Raw genomic sequence first — 22,922 nt, 5'->3', positions numbered from 1 at the left:
ATAATCTAAAAAGCCTGGGCTCTGGTGGTTCATACCTGTAATCCTAGTTACTCAGAAGGGTGAAATCTGAGGGTCACACTTTAAAGCCAGGTCAAGAAGGAAATCCTTTAAGACTTTTATCTCTAGTTAGCTACCTACAAAGCTGAAGGGGAGCTGTGGGTCAAGTAGTAAATCTAGTCTTGAGCACAAAACCTCAAAACTCAGGGACTGCACCCCAGCTCTGAGTTCAAGCCCAAAAAGCAGCACATACACACAATAAAGTTCACTTTGGCTAGCACCAGTTGCATATGTCTGAAACTTAGCTACTCAGGGGGCTGACATCTGAGGATCAAGGCTCAAGCTAACCTAAACACAAAAGTCCTAGGGACTCTTATCTTCAAATTACCAACACCCAAATTAGATTGGAGATATGGCTAAAATGATAGAGGACCAACCATAATTGCTGAATCCAAGAAAGACTGCAAGAACATGAGTTCAAGACCCAATACTGGCAAAAGAAAAATGTTCTCTCTTTTTGGTACATATAGACTAAGCATTGTGTCAAGAAGAGAATGGAAACTCCTTAAAAGCTATAGTGGTAACCTCAGCTGGAAATTTTGCTGTCTCATATTCATATAATAGCACTGGAGGCAAGGGCAAATGGAGGTATTTTGGATATACTTTTAAATTTTACTTTTATATTTAAGTGGTGTCACTAAGTGGTTGTCATTGAACAGTAGTACATAAATACAACGAATTTTGATGTATCAGTCCTGTCATTGCTTCCCTCATGCCTCTCAACTCTACCACTTCCCTTGATTTTCTTAATTATTTAGAATATTTATTGACTTTTCCAAGTGCCTTGCTCCTGTTTTCTTCATTAATGTACACTGAATTTATATAAAACCAAGAGAATTTCTTGAGAGTATCTTATATGAAGTGAGAAGCATTGAAAAGACAATTGTCAATGTTAATATCTGAAACAGATGGAATGAACCTGGATATAAGAAAAACAGTAAATAAAAAGGCTTATGCTAAAAAAAATACTGGGAATTTTAAATCTGGATTAGAGATGTCTAAATAGAAAGGTTGGCTAGATAAGCTTGGGATCGAGGAGAGGTATCTGAGATGAAGAAGTAAAACCCAGGCCTACTGGGAGGAGAAAAAACAGTGGGTAAAGAAAAAAAAACAAGAGTATATTTTTCTGGATTGCAAATAGAAAAAATAATAGATTAATTCCAAGTGTGGTAGACCATATCTAATATGTAGGCGAAAATTGTAAGAATGAAAATTGACATTGGCTCATCCCTAGAAGTGAAGGTGATGTTGATAAAATATTTAGAGTAGAATAATAGTTTTGAAAAGATGGCTAGGGTTGATTGAAGAAGACAAGAGAAATTAGAATCTTTTAGTATAGCAAGTCTTAGGAGTTTCACAGGAAAGCAGTGAGAAATTGCAATGGCACTCACAGGAGAAAAATAACAAATAAAAGGGATTTATTTATTTATTATTTTACTGCTTAGGGAACACAAAATAACAACATGATATTATAATGAACAGAGAGATCCATTAAGAAAAGGGAAAGATGTACTGAAATATGATTCCTTAGTGTGAGGCTAGGTGGGTTGTGTTGATTTCAAACAATGGAACAAAGAACATTTATTTAAAAGTACAGGCCATGAAAAAAGTAGAAACACCCATAGTTGGACTTGAAGTGATGGAGAGATTTGGAATTACCTTCTGGGTATGAGAAAATATCTTCTGTTTTCTAAGTGAAAAATATTCTTATTGAAAACATTTTCCATATTTTGTAAGGCCATCAGTGAAAATGCAACTATGGAAAGATATGTTTCTTCATTAGGAGAATGAGAGAGAACAGGATATGACCAGAGAATGTTTGCCAGGGATCATTAAAACCCACTGGAGACCAAGCTTAATACACTGAAAGTGAGACCAGATTGCATGGTCATGCTTAACTGCCCCAATGCAGCTTCAGAAAAAGCAAAAAATTGGGTTTAATTCTGGTGGCACTTACATTACTACATCAAATTATATAGGGTCAGTGGGTTTAAAATTATGTGATCACAGAAATTAAACCTAGATGAAATGGAAAATCATGACACCAAAGTCATTCAAACGTTCAGTTATTCAACAAATGTTTTACTTCTTCTTGACAAACCATATCCTATGCTGACTCACATGTAAAATTCACTGAAACCAAAGCAGACATATTTCTTGCCATAATGAATCCATTCTGCATATCAGATAGAAAATAAAAAGAAAGATCTATTAAATTTGAAATTTCACAAATATTTCTAAATGTAGCCATGTGATGTTAAAGGGATATATCTGTTTTTGTGGGTGTGTGTGCATGTGTATGTGTGTATGTTTGTGTATGTGTTGTGTGTTTGTGTTCACATTTGTTAGAATCTAGTAAACTTGGTGAAAGTCCTCTCAGGAGATTTGAGCAAATTAAGATCTAAAGGATGCAAAATAAGAGATATTCAAGGCAAATACATTAGCAAGGAATGATATGCTTGGTTCAAGAATGGATGTGGCCAAAAGGGACGTCTATTAAACTGTTGGTGGGAATATAAGCTTTTTCAACAACTTTGGAAAGAAATATGGAGGTTAAGGAAAAACAAAATTGAACTTAAGAACTACCCTATGACCCATCAATTCCATTCCTTGGCATTTATTCAATATAGCACAAACAAGGCCACACTAAATTTATCAGGACAACCATGTTCATTGAAGCACTATTTGCCATAGCCAAGATATGGAATCAGCCAAGATGCCCCTCAACAGAAGAAAGGATCAATAAAAATGTGGTATCAATTTATAATGGAATTCTACTCATCCGTCAGAAAGAATGATATTGTACCATTCAAAGGAAATGGAAAATCTTGGAAAAACATACTAAGCAAAATAAAGCAGACTTAGAGAAGCATAGCTTGCATGTTTTCCCTCACTTGCAGTAGGTAGGGAGTACATATATATCTACAAGTAAGCCCACTGGGTGGTAAGACATTGCAAATGAGTCAACTGAAGTGAAATAGACTCTATGGAGAGTGGACATAGCATAATTCTTTGAAAAGACTAAGTCAAGTCCAACAAATTATGTAACAGGTACTTGCAAGACGGTGGGTCAGAGGGAGAGGGATAGAAGAATGAAGGGGAGTAGAAGGAGAATTCAGGCAAGAATTCACTGTATAAAGCACAGAATTGAGAAATATAAGGGAAGGAAGACATTGAAGTGTAACAGAAATCAAGATGCATTGTATACATAAATTGCCTTGTTAAATGGCAAAAAAATCAATAAATAATCTAGAATTAAGATAAGTTAGGGAAGGAGTAACTTGGTAGGAGTGGATGGGAATGTTGAATGTGGTGACATTGATGATGATGCACTGTGTTTATAAACTGCTCCTATGAATGTACAACTAGTAGCTAGCTACATAGATCTATTTCAAATCTACTTGGTTCCACACTACCTTTCTGTTTCAAGATGTCATTTAATAAATATTTATTAACTTGAAGCAATAATCCATGGTTAACTTTAAGAAATATATTATGGCACTTATTCTACCTAGAAGCAGTATCTTTTCTTCGCTATACTTGGTAACTGTCTTTTCAGTACTGCTTTGTGGACCACAGTTCTGGGGTTCACTCTTTTGAATAATTGGTTGCATTAATCTGTGCTAATATATAAATGTTTCCTAATGGCTATGGGCATTATCAACCTTCTCTGAACATTTACATTTGAAAAGGGATTTTTCTAGTGACACTGACTGACCCCTTTTTGCATATTTTCATTGCTGAGTAGACTACTTTCACTTGATATAAACTGTACTAGTTGTCTAAATGCATAGCTTGAGAAATATAAAATTAATGTGCTATAACTCTCCCTCACTGGCCTAATCAAATAGCAGTGCCTACATTACCAATCACTGGCCACAAAACTTAAGAGATGACTTCTTCAAAGTCTTTATACACTTTGGCACTTGTACAAGTTCCTAATTTTTTCCAACATCCCACATCATCCAGGAAGACTACTCTCTATATAGCATTTTATTCTGTTCTTGTAAAGCTTGTTACAGTCCTTACCAATAGCTCAGAGAGAATATAAATCTTCCAGATAGGTGCATTATGCAGTATTCATGTCTTGTAAGTGAAATTGAAGTCTAAAACACTAAAAGAGTGAAAGCATTTACAGTTGAGTAAATAACAAAAGTATATTCCTTAAAATAGGGTATCTAAGAATAGCTAGAAACTTGGTAGCTTTCTGAATATCTGAGGTCTATGAGACTTGAATGAATATATGAGTACATGGGATAATAAAGCTGTAACTCATTCCTGGCTTGTTAAAGCTGTTTTCTTCTTAAGAAGAAGCAACCCAAAGAAGCAATTGAATAGCTCTTTTAGGCCAGCTTAACTAAATTATGTGTGAGGTTACTACAATGAATCATCGTCATAATACAATGAGAAAGAAAAGGACAATTGGAGTCCAAATGAAAATATATGATAAATTGGCTCTTGGAGACAATGAAATAAAATATGGAAAGCTCAATGTAGAAATAGTTTTTGCATTTTTTGCTGGGGGGGGATCTTTGCCTTACTTTTTTTGTACAATGCCTTGAACAACATGTTTTGTACAAAACATATTTATGTGTAAATTTGTATTAAATAAGCAGGAAAAGCAAAACAGTTGAGTCAAAAGAGCCATGAGAAGAAATAATAATTGACATTATCATGTTTCTTAATTATTTTCTCCATGTTTCCATTTTTTAAGGAAATAGTCTTTGTCTTAAAGATACAAAAATTGGTTAAATCATGGAATGATATGTAGTGATGTTTTATAATGCTGATCGGTTTCCCCTTTCTGATCATACAAAAGCTATAGTTCCATCATTGCCCAGGCTACATAGAAAGGAGGCTTCATTAATCCGTAAATGGACAGGGAAGAAGAACCAGTTAGATTTAAAAACTAAACTGTTAGGATTTTGTCTTTTGATGTAAACATACTCACTGTGCTTCATTAACTCATTAGATAGTCACAATTATTTGGTTATCTTCCTCACCAGTATGAATATGTTTTGAATAAAAAATGTTAAATATGCTATATTTAACATGGTACCTGATGCATAATAGGAAAATATTGAACACTTGGGGAATAACCACTAGAAAAACACATGACTTCCTCAAAGTTAATATTCTGTGAAAAAACCTTTCAGCATTCAAAAATACCATCCAGTAATACATAACTTATTTGGAGCAAATAATCTGAGATTATACCTTGCTTTGATATATATTTGTTTGTCATGAGATATGACCTATATTCCTATGGTCACAATTATCTTCTTACTTATATACATGGGCTGAAACTATGCTCAATGTATGAGTGCACCAGTCAATGATAATTCAAAAGATAATTCACCATTCAAAAATGAAAAATGTAAATGTACTTTAAGATTCTTGATTTCGGGGAAAATGCCTCATCTTTTAGAATAGAAAAAGATACCATCAACTTGATTTTCAATTCATATTCATGTAGGGTTATGTACAATTGGACTTTCAACTTCAAGCAAATTATAAGGAATAAAAACAACCCTAGATTGTTTTAAGTCTTTTCCTTTGCTCAAAAGTCAATTGGGCTTATTTCCAACTATTAAAAAGCCCTTTTTTACATTTGATGATTAATAAATTGTGATAATATATACAAGCACATGTACACACACATATAATTTTCTGATTACTATGTTTAGATACAGACTACAGGTCTGAGCAAAGTTTGTCATATTTAATTTCTGAATGGTAATACTTAAAGTAGTACCCTTCTCAAGTATGCAGTTAGCTATGATGATTCCTGAAGCCACACAGCTTACTTTATGGCAACTAACACTTTGTATTTTTAATATGTTTTATTATCTTTAAAAAATGTACAAAAATGTTACCATTTAGCAAATCAGTTTATGAATACAATGCAACTTGTTCAATGTATCTTTAGTCAAAGAAAACTGTGATGATCTCTGCATAAGCATTCAACCCATTCATTAACGTAATTTTGAGTTACTAAAGCATTTTTATAGAGTTAGCTTATTTTAAAAAAACTGAGCAGCATTATGTAGTAGGGAATCTACATGAAGGGCAGTGTGACTGGGATTTTGAAAGTCTCTAACCATATGAAAATATTTGGTTCCCAGTTTCTTCATCTATAGAGTAAGGATGCTCAATAACATTGCATACATATCTAAAATCTCCCCAAAGTTAATATGGTTCATTCTGCCAGAGAAAATTCAGAATTAAAAATTCAAATATAGCTGAAGTCAGCAAATAATCAATCACACATCTAAGCTCATCAGTTATAATTTTAGACTAGGGGTTTTTCAATTGCTATATATCCATTAATGGATCTTAAGATTAAATTATTGGCTTTCAACCATATTTACTTAAATAAATAATAAAACAGAGAAACGGTATTCAGGGACTGGGAATTTAGCCTATTGCTAGAGTGCTTGCCTAGCATGCACGAAGACCCAGATTTGATTCCTCTGTTAAACATAAATAGAAAAAGCTGCAAGTGGTGCTGTGGATCCTGTGGTAGAACTCTAGCCTTGAAGAAAGCTCAAGGACAGTGCTTAGGCTCTGAGTTCAAGCCCCAGGGTGGCAAAAAAAGAACAAAAAAAGAAAAGTTACCCATGCACATAGTAAGAATTAAAAATCGATTACCATTTTACTCATATTTTTGTAAATTATATATTCATGAATATATGTTCCAGGTCATAGTATAAATCATGTGTTTATTTTCCATCAATATCACACATATTAACTAATTATTGATTTATGGTGTCTTTATTTGAGGCTTTTACTTACCTATGGTAGGGTCATGATAATCTGGGAATTGATGGCTAATAAACTGCATTGTCATTGCTGAAAGAAAAATAAATTGAATTTACTAAAATGTTATCAATTCCTCAGTAAGTTATTCACCAAAATAGTTCATCACTCTTACATAGATTCTAGTAACTAATCTGTGTGAAGGAATAATTTAATTATATTACATGAACCACACATTTGATAATAACACCAAGTTATAATGGAAAAAAAATGCTAAAAAGAACCAAACATTTTCTTGGAATAAATTTGTTCAAATTTTGAGTGTCTTTCATGAAAAATGGCATTGGAGTACAAATAAGAACACTCCATATTATGTGTTGCAAACTCTCAATAGCTGGTTATCAGAAATATTTTTCCACTTGAAATGTTTCTATTCTTTCTGATTATTTTTGCACAGTTGTAAAGAGTTTACTTAGTAAAAAGTGAAGGGCAACATAATATGATGCTAAATGAAAGGACCTCCAGGATATAGAAACAAAAGCCATATAATGATTGTTGTCCTTAATGTACTATATTATCTCTCATCTCTTTTGCTGTCCCTTGGTTATCTCATATTGTTACAGTATTTCACCTTGTTATCTGATATATTGTATATATGCATATTTGGTTATTTGAAATTGGATAGCGAAGGGGGGAAAACAAGATGAGGGCTCGAGGGTGGGGGGAAGGAAATGGGGACCAAGACATGCGAAAGGGTATCAATGTATGTGAAGTAATGCACCTTCTATCTGGCGAATATAACGTAACCCTTCTATTAATTACAAACAAAACATACATGAAAAAAACATTTTTTGTGGTTTAGTTGCTTAGATACCCATTGACCTTCAATAAGAAGAACTTCCTTATTCCTAATACCCATATCTACCCTGCTTTTACCCTGAATAAACGAGACGATCAGAAACCTGTCTTGTTTCCATCTCTTGTGTCTCTTGCCACTCCATTCTCACTCCCGCTCAGGGGTCTCTGTTGACATACACGAGGGCTGGGACAGGTATCAATGTATGTGAAATAATGCACTCTCTATCTGGTGAATATAATGTAACCCTTCTATTAATTACAGTAAAAAAAATATGGAAAAAAAGTGAAGGCCACTCAGGAGAGTGAGCAGAAAGTCTGTTCAGTGCGTGGTGAGGTACCATTTGTTTTGTAATGTCACTCCACAGTTTTATTTTTTTTCATTCTTTTTTACAGTTTATCAGATGATAATGGTTTTTTGTTTATTGTTTTGACAATACCCAAGGACATCCCCTGGTTTAGGGCTAGGGTCAAGTTGATCTGAACCCATTAGCCAATGTTTCCCTTTCCTTCTCCCTGCTGAGTTCTCCCTGCCGAGTTCTCTCTGCTGTCTGAACACAGGAATGCCAATCTATTCTGCCTAGCTCCTGCTGAATGGTGCGACTTGTGTGGGCCCTTTCCAAAGTAATGGAAGCTAAAATGTCAAAAAGAAAATAATTCATAAGCTTGCCTACCGTATGGCCTTGCCTGCATACCTTCTAACACCAGAGGGATGTATAACCTTGCTTACTGTCACCAGTTATTTCTTTAGTACCAAAAAAAAAACATTCAGTTGGCCTTCTCACATATGGGGATACACAGCTTCTTAGGACTCACGGGTTTTACTTTTGCCATATGTCTTTTAAGGGATGGTCAGGTTTGTTATAAACAGACCCCAAATTCAATAATATTTGGGATGTCTCACTTGTGAGCCAAATAACTTTATTTTTTGCCAGTCCTTGGCTTGAGCTCAGGGCATGAGCACTGTCCTTGGGCTTTCTCAAGGCTAGAGCTCTACCACTTGAGTCTCAACACCACTTCCATTTTTTTTTTCTGTGTATGTAGTACCAAGGAATCGAATCCGGGTCTTCTTGTATGCTAGGCAAGTACTCTACCACTAGACCAAACTCCAGGCCCAAGGGCCAAATAACTTTAAATCCTTTTTTTCTCACCACATAGAGACTTTGGCTTATCAAGAACAAGTGATCAGACAACATAATCAATAGCAAGTTTTACAGCTATAATATACATCCTATGTTTCTGTATATAAGTGTTTTTTTCATGTGAGCTACCATTCTAAGGAGACAATGGTGACTCAAGTAAAACAAGAAACGTAAAACAACAGTCTTTGATAGTTCTTTTATTCTTTTTAGAATAATTTCTGTTTTTCTGTTCACAAAGGTTCACTCTATTCAAACTGTCATTACCATCCTGATTACCCCTCTTAATTATGACTCAAACATGGCCACTGTCCTTGAATACCTGCAAGGTCAACATAATTTCATTATAGCATAAATCCTACTGTATCAGTTTTGGAGAGAATCATACTGGCTTCATCACAGTTTAACAATATCAAGTGTCCCGTTAAACACACTTGCTAAGTTGGCTTAGAAAGAATCCTACCTTGGATGTCTCTTAGAGACTTGTCTACCAATACAAGTCCCTTACGCTGCCCCGCTTTCACCTCACCTTCTGCTTTTAGTACAAAAAGCTCTAATATTCCTATTGACCATCATTCTATACTTAAATCACTTCCTCCCTTGCAATTGTCTTTCTGTAAGATTTATCTTTGCTGCCTTATCTATTGTCCAGCTCTGGTTTTCCAGAACAGTATATTTATACTTCAGCAAATGTTTAGAAAAGGAAAGATTTAGATAAATTCAATAAATTTGTCTAACCTTGCTGAGAAATGCGAAGAAATAAAACTTGATCCAGTGGGAAAAATTGCAGTGTGCACTGCAATATTTTCCTTCTGCCTTTGAATTGACAAAAAGATGTCTGTAGATGAAAACGTTACTCAGTTTGACACATTTGGGAAAAATTTGGGAATGTAAATCAATATTAATTACAGATAGCCTTAGGAGTTAGATAATTCTAGGAAAACAACTGGAAAGCTGCATGTTTATTAAATGAATATCAAGATGAGCTTTTCTTTCCCCCTTCTCTTGAGCTTTACAATGGCAGTTGCTTCTATCTCTTAGTTAACAGCTGGGGTTTCCCAATTAGAATCCAGAGGTCAGAAGCTTGACATCTTAATGAGCCATTAGTTTTGAGAGTCAGTAATTTTATCATCAGTGTGAGCTTAAATTCAATAAATGTGTAACTAAGTTTGGATAGTCTCACAATACTTCTCTTTCTCTACCCATATATGTACAACTAATTGGTGCTAATAAAAATAGATGGAGAAAAAAGTACACCATGTGTACATGTGAAGAAGAAAATTCATCAGAAAAGTCATGCATTATAATCTTAATGAACGTAATTAGAGTTAGGGTAAAGACTATTAACTGGATTCCTGTATTATTTCTAAAATTATTGCAACTTATGGATGAAGGTTGTATAAGTAACAAGTAGAATTTCCTTACAACAGACATTAACATTTACTGAAAATTAAGCTGTAATACCATGTGTAAGAATCTGATGGATTGCATATGAAAATGTTTTTACATTTATTAGTGGCCATATCATTAACATATATTATGCAAATGGAGTTACTTCAAAGGCTTTATCAAATATTCATTAAGTGTATACTTTAAATAATGGCCAAAGTATCTTAGATATCCGTGCAACAGTAGAAGTGAGAGACCATAACCATCATTTAGAAAAAGTAAACTCAGTTTGTTGAGTAGCTTTCTCATAAGCATATGTTTTTAATTTAAAAATCTATTCATTAAGATTTTCCATACTTAATATTTATTTTTAAAGTTAAATTTGAATTAATTGCTTCTTGTCAGCATAATTCAGTATTGAACCATAAAATTTACCTCTCAGAAAAAATATGTGACAATTTTGCATATCATACATGCTCTTTGGCTGTTTAACAGGGTTTGACAAGAGCTGAGACTGGCGTTACAGAAAAATAAAATTAATAAACCTGATTTTATGCTATACACACACCAACACACGCATGCATACATAAACAGTGCTCATATCATTCCTTATTTTGTCTGCTAAGTACAGCACTTACCCTCCACAAGACATTTGATTATTTACACAAACTGCTAAACTGAAGTAGTTTGGTTAACAATAAAATTTAATAACACAGGGATAGACAATTCCCTTTGGGAATGGATGACCAGGAAATGAAATGAGAAAGAGGTTTCTAATAAATGGCTCTACGGCGTTGAGCCACTGCACTGATTTTTCCAGTGGTTAATTGGACACGAGAGTCTCATAGTCGTCTGCCCTGGCTAGCTTTGAACTACAATCCACAAATCTCAGCCTTCTGAGTAGCTAGGATTACAGGCATGAGCCACCGGGACCTGACATAATTGCTCACTTTTCAAGTGACATTGAAATGAATGAAAACAATTCAGAAACACTCAATTACTTGACTCAAAGTCAAAACAATGGTGAGATCAAATTTTATTTGTCTCTTAGAACCTGAATTTATAAATACTTTTTAAGTGCACTGAATTGAGGATCAAAACTAGCATCGTGTGAATTCTCTGTAGAACAGGATACAGCCCAAGAATGTCCAGGCTGCCACCTGCCGAGTATGCTCACTGAAATGGATGTCAGCTCACCTGGGTTGCACCCAGTGGATGTTGTCATGAAGTCAATTTGATGTGGAAAGACGGAGAATAGTGGTGAAGTATGCATCTAGTTTCTTTTTTTTTATACAAACATTGCTTTTTATTCTAGAGGGTCAGATAATCATGTATTATATTGTCATGTGTATACATACAATGTAAAATGTTCAACACACACACACAGAGAGAGAGAGAGAGAGAGAGAGAGAGAGAGAGAGAGAGAGAGAGAGAGAGAGAGAGAGAGAGAGAGAGAGAGAGAGAGAGAGAGAAACAAGGCACAAGGCACAGGCTCTTCTTTAATTCTAGCCCAGGAACAAGACCCGATTCTATCTTCCAATCATTGCCCAAGTTGAATCTTCACTTTTCCACCCTGAACTAATACTCATTCCTGGCAAGGTCACATGTTTACAACTTCTGAGTCTGAGCCTCCCTCTTATTGGCTGCCCATCTTCCTCTAATAAGTTTTATCTTGGCCATATTGCTTTTAAGAGGGTGAAATTTGCATAGACTTTCTGTTTGCTTTTTGATCTTGTGTTTTCTTTCAAATGTCTGCCTTGTTCTTTGACTGTTGTGAAAAATGTCTTTTGTGCCAACTTGTAGTGAGTACAGCAGATACATGCAAGTCATGGAGCATGCTAGCAAACTGCCAAATAAGACCATGATGTCTGTACTAGGTGCAGTTCCAGCCAAGATGCAAACCATAGGCATGTGTTCCACCCAGCCAGCCAGAGGGGAGCCCCCCTTTAGCAGGCCAGAAGCAGGGCTAGGTTTGTACCAACCAACCATTGCTTTTAGTAAAACAGAACCAAATTGGAACTGAGTTTCCAGTCCTTGAATATATGTTCAACAGTGGTTTGAAGGATGAAAGAGTTTCAGGTTCACTTCGTTCCATTGCCTTGACTGCTTTCCCTCCCTGGGTCCCAGAGTGGTTTTTCTTTGGGTTCTATTTCTCCATTCCTGTTTCTCAGGATTACAAGAAAGAATGTGTTGACACTGCCTTGGGATTCAGAGGGGTTCATGCATGCACTCACCACTTAAAAGAACTTCTTAGGTAGAGAACATATCTATTTTGGCTTGGAAAATAGAGGGTAGATGCTTTCATAAATATCCATTGAAAAGATGTCCTAGACATACTTAGAAATAAAAGAAGCAAAAATCTAAACTAGTTTCTTATAAACTTTTCCTCCATTCTCTTTGCAACATTAGGACTTAAGAATGAGAATGTCGTGGTAAATAGAATATTAGACTAAAACTAAGTTGAATTGGGTGATACGTTTTAATCAGACTTCAGTGTGACTTATCTTGTCTTTTTTCCCTAATCAATGCATTTCTAACATACTTATGCTGGCTCACCCATTTAATCCTAACTACTCAACGGGATGAGATCTCAGGATTGCAGCTCCAGGTTAACTCAAAGTCTCATGAAAATCTTAAGACTTTTTCTCCAATAAACTATGGAAAATCCAGAATAGGAGTTGGGATTTAAGAGCATTAATTAGCCCTGTGCCAAAAGGCTCAGGGACAAAAGAGCATACACTGAATTCAAAACTCTGGAATGCCCTTGTCCTCATAAGAAAACAAGAATGAGAAGAAGAAGAGAGGAGCAAGTAGAGGAGGAGCAGGAGGAGGAGGAGCAGGAGGAGAATAGGTATTAAGTTTTTGTGGTATTGGTGTCATGGGGCCTTTTGAATAATGAAATTAGATTTTCTGAACTTTACTTTCTTAAATCACTCATGCCTGCAATTGTAGCTACTCAGGAAGTTGGGTTCTGAGGGGATCATGGTTCAAATGCAACTCCTGCACTAAAGTCCGTGAGACTCCTACCTCCAGTTTACTACCAGAAAACCAGAAGTGATGCTGTGACTCCAGGCCAAGCCCCACAACAGACAAAATAAAAATAAAGAAATCCCCACAGCTTAAAAATGATTAAACAGAGGCCCTGAGTTTGGCCTAGCGGTAAAGTGCTTGCCTAGCATGCATGAAGACCTGGGATCCATTCTCCAGTACCACATACACAGAAAAAGACAGAAGTGGTGCTGTGGCTCAAGTGGTAGAGTCTAGCCTTCAGAAAACCCAAGAACAGTGCTCAGGAACTGAGTTCAAGACCCAGAACTGGCCAAAAAAAATGATTAAGCTATGTGAGAATGTAATTTATTTATCCACAACATATCCAAGTCCAGGCATGCATTCATGTTCATGCATGTATGTAGATACAGGATGATTTTAGAAATAGGTTGATATTTGCAGGAACTGAGATGGATCAAAATTGCACCATTTGTCTGGGAGAATGATATTCAACTAACTCTCTTGAAAAAGCAAACTTCTTCAATTCCTCTGTTCAATTGTTTCTTTCCATATACTCTCTTCTTTTACACTAGTAATTTCTTTTCCTTTTCCATAAACCAACTGCTAATGTAAAAAAAATGTGCTTTTCAAGACTTTAAAAACTCTATTTATCTTCACTGACTGATCTTCAAAAATGATTGATGAGACATGAAAATAGGGATGGATATTAAAACTCAATATTACCAGTCATTACTTATTTGCTCTATGCTGACAGTTTATTTTGTACTCAATGAAACAAAGAAGAAAAATAGACATTTTCACCAATCTTTTCTAAAGTCTTTTATCATCTAGGATAAACTTCTTCTTCAAAGGTAAATGAACTGCTCTTGATACCCCCACATACCTGCGCTGATATAGGTAAATTCATCTCTCCTTTTAGCTTCATTCCATAGAGGATAATTAATGGAGACTTTTTATAGTCTTATTCATATTAATGGGTGATGGAATTATAGACAATTTCAAAGTTTTTAAATTTCAGGAAGTGTACAAATTATCCTGAGTTAACATAGATGTTTGAGATGATTGAGAGGGGGATGAGGGAGGGAAACGGGCAAAACCATGAGAAGGGGTATCAAAGTGCAAGAAGTAATGCACCTACTACCTGATGAATGTAACAGCAAACCCTCTGTACATTAGCCCAGTAATAATAATAATAATAAAAACATGATATCTAATGTTTAGATGCTGCCCTAGTGCTTATGTAATTATTAATTTTCTCTCCTACCTTTACACAGTTATTTTGTATTTTTCCTTTATTAGAAGGGTACTGGAGAAAAAGAATAATTTTCTTCTTTTTTTACTATTATCTCACCTTCCTGTCTAAAAGTTCCTACTATGTGTCTGGAATTCTTCTGATCTTCTAGGATTCTTTTTAATGTTTCATTAGCTTCTTTCAGTTCACACAGTTGCATAATGTCACAAATCTATGGTTACAAAGGAAAATTCTGAAAATATGATTCCCAGACACAATAAAAGGAATACTTTGGGATAGGAGTTTGGTAGAGTGCTTGCATAGCATGCATAATGACCTGGATTTGATTCCTCGGTACCACATACATAGAAGTGGGGCTGTGGCTCAAGTGGCAAAGTGCTAGCTTTGAGGAAAAAGTCCTAAGACAGTGCTCAGGCCCTGAGTTCAAGCCCCAGGACTGGCACCAAAAATAAAAAATAAAAATAAAAATCATACTTTTACCACAGTCCTGTTCATATCACATCATATCACAAAACTTGTTTGTTCATATCACATTTGATTACTAATGTAAATATAATCACATTATTTCTACTAAAGCAGGGGAAAATTTGACTTATACCTTAGTTTTGGCAATATATTTTTAATAGCTTCTGGAAAGTTACCTAAGTAAAGGCAATGATCTATAAGCTCAATGCAAAAACAAGCTCGTAGGGGCTGGAGTATGGCCTGGTGGTACAGAGCTCGCTTAGCATGCACAAAGCCCTCGGTTCAATTCCTTGGTACCACATACAGAAAAAGCTGGAAGTAATGCTGTGGCTCAAGTGGCAAAGCACTAGCCTTGAGCAAAAAGTGTCTAAGGACAGTGTCCAGGCCCTGTGTTCAAACCCCCAGACTGGGAAAAAAGAAAAAGCAAATTTGTAAGTTTGTTGAACAAGTCTGACAGGCTGAAATGTTGGCCTCAAAGCAGAAAGATTAAACCTGAGAGATGAATGTAAATATTGTATATCTTCGTTTTGATAATCTTCTTTCCTGTCATTTACAACACTCTTCTTCTTTTTACCATTTAATTATCATAAATCAACCACGCAATGAGATATCATTGTGATAATTCCATAGCGATGGGATATATACGTAAACCAAACTGTCTCCTTTTTTGTTTTATTCCCTTTCTTCTCCTCTTTCTACAGTGTTTAGTTGTGTTATCTGTCTGTGCATTATATTATCTATCTCTTTAATATTTAATGTTCTACCTTCCATTCTACACACACACACACACACACACACACACACACACACACACACACACACACACACACACAGAATGAGTAGGATCTGTCATATTATCCAATTGAATAAAAAAGTTGTTAACTGTGATCATGTTATGAATGTTCAGTCTTTCTCATGGATTCTCTGAGGTGAACTTGAGATAGTGAGGAAAATTTAGATTCTATGTCAGATGCTTCCGCTTCATCCTCTTGAGAGAAGTCATGTACTGGTTTATAAAGATTACTTCAATCACAAGTTACACTAAATTGAAAACTTGTTTCAATATTGGATACATCCACCTATATAGGTTGAAGTTGCTTTGTGTATTTGCTCTTTTAATTGTAGCACTACTAATATTGGTAATTTAGCTGTCTGGAGCAAAAATTAAGTGAGTTTGGGAGAGAGAGCTGCCAAAATCACACTACAGACATGGTGACAATAAAGGCTGCCTTATGCAATCCCAAGGGCAGCTGTAGTTTCCCTTATAAATAATGACACTCTGGGAAATGCCTGGAAATTGTCCAGTGCTTGTTAGAATGATTTTTGTGCAATATTACCAGGATGACTGAATTCTCATAATGGCAAAAACTAATTCATTGAATGCGTTTAGTCAAATCAAGACAACAGATCAGTTGTTTCAGATCAGTTTCTCAAATTTAACAACAGGACTATACTAGATCTGTTCATTTTTTCTGAACTTTTTTCATATATTTTATTATAATTAATAGAAGGGTTACATGATATTTGCCAGATTAAAGGTGCATTAATTCACATACATTCATACCCTTTCACATGTCTTGGTCCCATTTCCCTCCCCCCCACCCCCACTCCTCATCTTGTTTTCCCCCTTCCCTATCCAATTTCAAATAACCAAATACAAATATATCCGATATATCAGATAACAAAATGAGATACTGTAACAATATGAGATAACCAAGGGACAGCAAAAGAGATGAGAGATAACATAATACATTAAGGACAACAATCATTCATTATATGGCTTATGTTTCTATATCCTAGAGGTCCTTTCACTTAGTGTCATACTATATGGCCTTATTTATCAAGGTTTTGCTCTATTGTAAATCTCTGCTAGGAGAGCCCAAGGTTTCTACTGATTATGACGAATGAGGGAAACCATTGAGCCTAAGTTCCTTTGAGTCTGGCTTACTTCATTTAATATGATTTTTTTCTAAGTCTTTCCATTGCCTAACAAATGGGGCGATGTCGTTCTTTCTGACAGCAGCATAGAATTACATTGTGTACAAATACCACAATTGTTGATCCACTCATCAACTGAGGGACATCTAGGTTGGTTCCATATCTTTGCTATGGTAAATAGTGCTGCAATGAACATTGTTGTGCTAGTGGATTTAGTATGTCCTTGTTTCCGGATGATTGGGTAAATGCCAAGTAGTGGAATTGTTGGGTTATAGGGGAGATCTATGTTTAGTCTTTTGAGGAACTGCTTTACTGCTTTCCACAGTGTTTGAACAAGTTTGCACTCCCACCAACAGTGTAGTAGTGATCCCTCCTGGCCACATCCCCTCCAGCATCTGTTGTTATTAGTTTTCTTGTAGAGGTAAATTAAGGGGCACTAATCAAGGCATATCTGTGCATGTATATAAAGTATTTTGATGAGATTCTTTTTTCTTATTCTTTTTTGTATATTTATTCAAAAAATAATTCCAGGGCTGGGAGCTTGGCCTACTAGTAGAGTGCTTACCTAGGGCAAAGACCTAGGTTCGATTCCTCGGTACCGGTACCACATACACAGAAAAAGCTGGAAGCAGTGCTGTGATTCAAGTGGTAGAGGGCTAGCCTTGAGAAAGCCCAAGGACGGTACTTAGGCCTTGAGTTCAAGCACCAGGACTGGCAAAAAAAATTAAAAATTCTACAAAAGCTAGATATTCTGTTATATGTTGGAGACACATATTGGAATAGAGTAATGCACTGTGGGAAAAGAAAAATGAAGTGATTATATTATTGTGAAATAAATGTTATAATAGCTAATCATGCATTTTACTTTAGGCAAAGAATAAAGGATAGTATGGTAAATTCAGAGATAATAACATTTCTGAGTAAGCAAGCTGTCCTATTCATCAATAGTAAGTATACACTAGGAGTTGATAATGTGAAGGAACTAGGAAGAGATACATCTTCCAAGCAAAAGAAGCTGAAGGATTGGAATTCCCAAAGTCTTGGTACATAGATCACATTTAGGAATTTCTGATAACTGAGTAAACCTGGAACTCAGAAAATGGATATGTGTTGGATATGAGCCAGATACAAATGAGGAACAAATTTAAAGTTCTTTGACTAAGGACATATTTTTTTCTGGAGGTAATGGGTAATTCACAAGGTAATTTTGTTTTGTTTTTTTACGAGTGAAGTGACATAATTAGAATTTTGTTTTAAGGATAAAACTTCCTTCTTAAAAGTGAAAAAGTAGATTAGAAATGATATTAATAGAAACAAGGACACTTGTTAAATGAGATGTAGATTAGAAAAAAAGAAAATGAAAAAAAAAACAGAAGTGTGACATAAGACCCCAGCACTAGAAATGAGAATAAAGATGAAATTTATGAATAGTATAGGCAGAGAATTTCAAGGGTTTGACACTTAATTTGGGAATTTCAAATAAGGTTTGTTTGTTTTTTCTCTGGATGAATGGGACAGTGACTTTTGATGAGATCATAGAAATGGGGAACGTGATGAATTGGCGTACAAGATAGTTTCTATTTAAATGTTTGTGGAATTATAAGCATTAGATAGCCATAAAAATTGGTGTACATATAGATATATAAAGAAATAATCCTTTAAAATTGTAAGTACTATTATGCTTAATTTATAACAAATCTTAGTTGGAAATTTGTGCTGCCATCACTCTGTAGCTAGTCAGCAGTCTATGTCTGAAATAAATGAAGAAATGCATAGGAAAGATTAGCTTTACTCTAGAGACAGTTCATTAATTCTGAAGTGAGATTAGCTCTATCTGATAATTAACTTTACACAGAAAATAAAAGGCACATTTTCCAGGAACTAACAATAAGAAATGCTGGTGAGAATATTGGTAAAATGTAAGTCTATTATACTATTATTGGGAATATAAGATTGTTTAACCATTCTGGAAAGCAGTATGGAGGTTCCTCAAAAATTACATAAAAATAATTTAAAAAAAATCAAAAACAATAACAAAATAAATATATAAGTTTAAACCTTTAACCATACATTAGGATACATCCAAATTGCTACAGGTTTCATTAGACTATTGTTTACTTCTACTATTCTTGTATATATGAGAATGGATCATCATAAACTTATTACTACTATATATGATGGTATGATTTAGAGATAGACCAAAATTCTAGGACTATTTTTTATTTTTATGCTTAAGAGAATTGAACCAGGCATTGCTTATTGCATAATGGCACTTCGCTCTCATGAAATTACCTTAAAGTTCTCCTTTGAATGTCATTGTCCTTCTTTTCAATAATGGCTAATAAATAATGACCAGTTTTTTCCTCTTTCTCGTAATGTCAATCTTTAATTATTGCATTAACTTTTATTACATGTGTAATTAAAAAAGTAAAATAATACCATTGATATATGAGTAGCGGACCTGATCTTAAATCATTACAATATATGGATACTTTGAAATTTTAATTAAAATTATAGAAAGAATGAAGAGTTATTAGTAGCAGTAATTAATTAATTAAGCTTATTTGTTTCTATTGTAATACACACTGCAATTTATAGCACGTAAAATTCTAATTTGAGAGCAAATAATGAATGCATTATTCCTGTGATTTTACAAATCACAGGGCTTATCAAATAACATTATAAACAAGACTTTCTAATTCACACTACTTCCAAATATCTTTCTCATCCTTTCCAATTCCAAACTGACACTCAAATCCTCTTTCCTGTCACTGAGGCTGAAAGTAAACATCACAGAAGCTCCCATTTCAGCTGATATTTTCCACACTGCTGACTTTGTCACAGCAGTGTCTTCTTTCTTCATGCTACTTCTGCTTTTCATCTAAACTCATGTTTACCTTAACTTTTTCTTCCCTGAGATGTTGTTCCTTCTTTTTTTACTGATAGATCTCTCATTGTCTCCTTTACCCCATTCTTTTAAAATATATTTTTATTATAATTAATAGAAGGGTTGCAGTATATTCGCCATATAGAAGATGCATTACTTCACAATTATTGCTACCCTTCTTGTCTTTAAATTTTTTTTCAATCTTTAATTCTTCTCTGCCAGTCGACTCATACCCTCATCCCTTTTTCTTTTTAGAATATGAAGCTGTCCCACACTTCAAATTCAAATTCAAATTGGAATTGTCCAATTTGTTTTTTTTTTGTCAGCCTGGATGACCATTACATGTCATTGTAACCAGCTTTTATTAGTTGAGATGGAGTCTTGTGAACTGTTTGCTCCACTTCAGTCATCCCAATCTGCCTTTCTAGTAGCTTTGATCACAGGTATGAGTTACTGAGCTCAGTTCTTCTCTAGACCTTGCAGCCTGTCCTCACATAGCTTTTGTGGTTAAGCATAGATGTAGTGGACAGAAGTAAGCAAGAGTTCATTTTATTTTGTCAGTCAGGCATTGTAAGTTAGATACTATTATTTATTAATGATCAAAAGTAAAAAGAAGAGGTACAAATAATTTGTCAAAGTCCTGCCAGCTTTGATAGAAGAGTTGAACTAGAATTTAGTACCATCTACTACGTATTCATTTCCTGTGGCTATAGTGTAATGAGGATTGGATTTAAGGGCAGAGTACTGGGGTTTAAACTGCAATACTTCTCTCTGAAAATTGCATGAAATAATTTATTAAACGTCTTCTAATTCCCCTGCTGAGTATGTTATATACCTTATAATAGGTGTGATTGTTAAGTATTCTAAGTCCTGGTACCACCATTATCATTATATTATAAATCAGCGAATGAATGCAGAAGCAGATTTAGTAATTTGCCTGGGATTATATAATAGGAGATACATCTCTAGGTCAATTTCAGGCACTCAGCCTGCACTTACAATCATTATACTAATCATTATGCCTCTACAGGAAACTGCCAACATCCCTTTAAACAGCAATAGCTTCCTTGTGCATAAAATAGGTATAGAATTGGTTTGAAGGTTAAATGGGTAGACAAGCATAAAAAAGCATAATGACTTGTACATTACAGCAACTAGATAAATAATGTTTCTAGTTATCTTTAATATTTTACTGTGCTTTATGTAGACTAGGGGCAGGATTTTAATATTCTTATCACACTAAAACTGTTTCACTCCCCACAGTATCTACCACATATGATCGTGAAATTGTAAGAAAAGAGGATGCTAGTCGATATTGATAAGTATAATGTCAAAGTATGATAAAAATAATATCAAAGTAATTAGACTTAATCATATAAATGATGACCTTTTTCTTTTAATGTTATCATTTACAAAGAAGTTTACTAGTAGAAGCAAAGTCCCTATTTGATTTTATATCCCTTAACAGTAGAAATGTTATTAGAGTCTACTATACAATCTGCACTCTTACTTTAACCATGTGTTCTTATAATCCTTATGTATCATTTGCACTTTGTTTCCTGATTACTCTCATTACTTTTTTTTTGCAATATTCCCCAATATCTAAGATTGACCAAAACAGAAGAGTTGACATGTTTTTGATACCTTGGAATTTTTTATTTGTAATCTTTGTATAGGGCTGATAGTGTAGTCCACTGGTAGAGTGCTTGCCTAAAATGCACAAAGCCCTGGGTTCAGTTCCTCAGTTCCACATACACAGAAAAAGCCATAAGAGGTACTATGATTTAAGTGGTAGAGTGCTACCCTTGGAAGCCAAGGGAAATCCAAAGGACAGTGCCCAGGCCTGAGTTCGATCCCCAAGACTGACAAAAATAAAGAAAGGAAAGAAGGAAGGAAGGAAGGAAGGAAGGAAGGAAGGAAGGAAGGAAGGAAGGAAGGAAGGAAGGAAAGAAAGAAAAGAAAGAAAGAAAGAAAGAAAGAAAGAAAGAAAGAAAGAAAGAAAGAAAGAAAGAAGAGATTGTGTTACTCACTTTTTCAAAGTTAGTTTGACTTTGTCCCTTCTTCCACATTCTGGGCAACCTCTCTCTAAATGTCCTGCAGTTTCAAAAATGACAAAGCTAGAGTGTGCTGTGTCGGCAATCAAATATCTCCAAAAACAATATGAAGGACATGAAGTTTGGCAGAAAGGACATCCCATTGGAGCTCAAAGATTTCTACACTGAGATAGTTTATATATATATATATATATATATATATATGTTGCTAATCAGATTAGAAAGATTGTTGATTCTCAGGAAAAGACCAATCGAGAACACCTCGGAGATTATTTCCTTCATCTATTTGTTTCATACTTCGAATAATAGAAGGGATTCCTGTGATGGTATAAAAGTGATTCTGGTGGTGTAAAGCAAAACATTTTTTGTCACATTATACATTCTTCTTCTTCTTCTTCTTATGCTATTCAGTGAATTTGATTATTAGGATGTATTTGTCTGACAGGTTTTTGTTATGCTCAAAGCAGATTCCTTGAAGTTTGTTGCTGAAACTAAACAGAAGTCCAGAATATCTTGATTCTGTTGCAATATCCATGGTGATATATATATATATGTCTTTCCATCTGCTAATAATTTTTATTAACTTTAGGCTTGCTAAATCTTGCTTTACAATGAACTCAGCCCAGTTTCTTTTAAACTGCATCAATTTGCAGGTGTCTGTTCAGATTTTGGAAGCAACAAGGGGCTAAGCAACCATAATTGAAAAACATCTTGAACTAATTGTGATCTTGATTTTACTCTTCCTTCCCAACACTTCTAAGTTCACATGAAAGGTGAAAGTGTAGCCTGATAATCAGTGAACGCTTTTCAGTAATTCATATCAATAAAATCCTGAAGTAACACTCATATGGCTTTTATGAAGGAACACTGTAGAAATGGATAGTTTATTCTGCTCTTGCTATAGTTTCTCATGTTAGAAATATGCCCTCTGGAAGCAATGGCAAAATGTCACTAAGGCTCCAAATAGAAATTACTTCAGTGATGCTGGAATAGTGGATATTAGCTAGTGAAAGAGAATCAAATATATAAGGACAGTGTCTCTTTTTCAAGAATATTTATTTCTAAATTCAAATAGGTGAAAGTACAAGAAAAGATTAAAGAAAAGAGATTAATCATTT

The 22,922-nt window shown here is 34.8% G+C and overlaps 1 protein-coding gene across 1 annotated transcript in view; it reads right to left on the bottom strand.

The window, feature by feature from the left end:
* Positions 1-22,922, bottom strand: part of Rit2 (Ras like without CAAX 2) — a 261,776-nt gene that overhangs the window by 201,065 nt on the left and 37,789 nt on the right. The window contains exon 2 of the mRNA XM_090353579.1: positions 6,853-6,909. Within this exon, the coding sequence (XP_090209705.1) occupies positions 6,853-6,909 (57 nt within the window). The remainder of the gene's footprint in view (positions 1-6,852; positions 6,910-22,922) is intronic.

Source organism: Megascapheus bottae, chromosome 19 (assembly GCF_031878675.1).
Source record: "Megascapheus bottae isolate mThoBot1 chromosome 19, mThoBot2.hap1, whole genome shotgun sequence".
NCBI lineage: Eukaryota > Metazoa > Chordata > Mammalia > Rodentia > Geomyidae > Megascapheus > Megascapheus bottae.
Note: the sequence above shows the minus strand (reverse complement) of the source record. Positions and strands in the feature narration are given on the sequence as shown.